The sequence below is a fragment of the Crocodylus porosus genome, unplaced genomic scaffold, assembly GCF_001723895.1.
Source record: "Crocodylus porosus isolate Cpor-Errol unplaced genomic scaffold, CroPor_comp1, whole genome shotgun sequence".
Lineage (NCBI taxonomy): Eukaryota > Metazoa > Chordata > Crocodylia > Crocodylidae > Crocodylus > Crocodylus porosus.
In genome coordinates, this window is record NW_017728949.1 from 53,979,841 (window position 1) to 53,982,107 (window position 2,267).

Below are 2,267 nucleotides of genomic sequence, written 5' to 3' on the forward strand. Positions count from 1 at the left end.
GTAAATACAGTAAATTGGAAAAGTCTTAATCAGTGGATGGCAACAATATATGAAAGGGTCATGAGCAAACTTTAAAAACAGGTTCTCTAAAGGAGAAAAACGTGGCTTTTCCCTTGCAGGCTGACAGAGCTCCAGTCTGCAAGGGGCTGCTTGGGGGGCCCCCTTGCCCCACACGCTGGGAGGCTGGGGGTAGGGGACAGCTGGTTGGGAGTGAGGGGCGCTGGGTCGGCACTGGCCGTCGATGTTTACAAAGAAAGTTGAGAACCATTGGTCTCAATGATAGCCGAGCACATGCATCTTTCCAGAATCAAGGCCCTAGAAAACATAAATTTCCAATCTTCATTACATTAATATTTCACGGTATGTGCTGAAGCTCACTAGATTTGGCTCTGATAAACTTCCAGGAGTTGTGAATTCCAAACTCAGGGACCGTCACATGGCAGCCATATCTCCCTGACAAAGTTTTACTTGGACAGCTCATAGCTTCTCACTCAGATTTAACTGCTGCATTTGGATACAGGCCTGCAGGTGAGACAGTCACTTCACGAAACAACCAACTGAGCACCTTACTTGCATCAAGTCGTAAACGGGAAGACAGTAAAAGTCTTTTAAAAACATTGGGCAAAACAGAAGGACATCCTGTTTGGAATTTTAAGTTTATGCGCAGAATAAAAATCATGATGAAATGTCTATAGGTTTATCAAGAAAGTAAAAGCAAAATTGAATATGATATCCAATAAAAAGGGAGAGTCCAATTAAAACTTCTGCAAGAGTAGGAAGATGTACCTTTGGAGAAAAGCACTCTGAAAAGACACACAATCGTAATAAATTCAAGAATAAAGTATGTACATGAGCACTGGTTGTAAGAAATATGAACAAAAATATACAATTATTCCAAGAAAGCACTGCCATTTATACATGAACTATTAGTATTTTTTTAATTTTTATTGCCTAGTTACAGAATTATGACCTAGAGAAGTGCAATAATTATTTCATTTAGATATATTGCATCTAGAAATTACATATATTATGCAATGTATTAGGTATTTGCTGAAATGCATGAAAATGAACTGGATCATAGGGGGGGAAATCTTAAATCCACCCTTTAATAAAGGAGAAAATTAAGATGATCCCTATGCACATTTTTGTCAAAGTGGGGAGCGGGGGAGGAGAAAACTAAACTGATCGCTACAGTGTACGATTAAGGAGTAAGTTTATCTGATTTGAATTATACAAAGTAATAGGTTCAGTCTCATCCCAGACCCACCCCCTTTCCCAGCCCGAGGGGGAGGGAGCCGTTCATAATGGCCTGTGTAAACTGATGCTCGTGCAGTCAAGAGTTGGAAGTGCTGCTCCTACAACTTAAAGCAGAGGACAAACAGCAACCAAATAAAGCAGCTGCAGAAGCAAATTGGACGGGTTTTTTTTTAATTGAAAAAAAAATGTCTCTCTTACTGAAGGTTTTGAAAACCAATTGTAAACAGGCTCTTGAACCCGAGAGAAGGGGTTGCTTTTATCGTGTGGTTTTTGTCTGCAGGTTTCAACAGATGCCCAAAATTTCTAGCAGCCCCGCTCTGGAGGTGCAAAATAATCCAGCGGCAAAAGCAGCGGCAGAGGACAAAGAGGAGGGGATGGCAGTGACGGAGGGGGCAGGAGGGCTGTTGAAGCCTGCCCATCACCACAGGGTGAGGAGCCTGCGAGAAATGCCTGGACCCAGCGTCTTCAGCAACCTGTACGAGTTCTTCTGGAAAGACGGCTTCAGCCGCATTCATGAAATTCAGGTACAAACTTTGTTGCTTTTTTTCTTCCAGGACTTCTCAGTCAAATTGAAAAATGGAGTTAACAGTAGCAATTAATCCCATGTGTCACTTCAGCATCATGTCACTGATGTGGAGGTGACAGAACAGACACGAGTCAGGAGCCCTTTCCTTCCCATTCAGTTTTCGTGCAACGAGACTTGAAAACCTCTGCTGTTTCCAGTAGAAAACAATGCATTCAAATCTTGCTTTTCAGCCCCAAAGCAAAGACACAAGCTGTATCAATGCAGTTGAGCCTCAAGTTGCGAGAACAGGATTATTTCTGTGCATGTTTTGTACCTATATACACTAACTGTGAGGGGATTTTCTACACCCCTACATGAAAAAGATGATTTTTGTGCATGTTTTGTACCTATAGACACTAACTGTGATGGGGTTTCTACATCCCTACATCAAAAAATGATGTTGGTGCATGTTTTGTACCTATAGACACTAACTGTGAGGGGGTTT

The 2,267-nt window shown here is 41.8% G+C and overlaps 1 protein-coding gene across 1 annotated transcript in view; it reads left to right on the plus strand.

Annotated features, from left to right (window-relative positions):
- Positions 1-1,273: 1,273 nt before the first annotated feature.
- LOC109322640 (25-hydroxyvitamin D-1 alpha hydroxylase, mitochondrial-like) overlaps positions 1,274-2,267 on the plus strand; it is a 23,181-nt gene continuing 22,187 nt past the window's right edge. Inside the window, exon 1 of the mRNA XM_019553704.1 lies at positions 1,274-1,781. Within this exon, the coding sequence (XP_019409249.1) occupies positions 1,443-1,781 (339 nt within the window). The 5' untranslated portion in view covers positions 1,274-1,442. The remainder of the gene's footprint in view (positions 1,782-2,267) is intronic.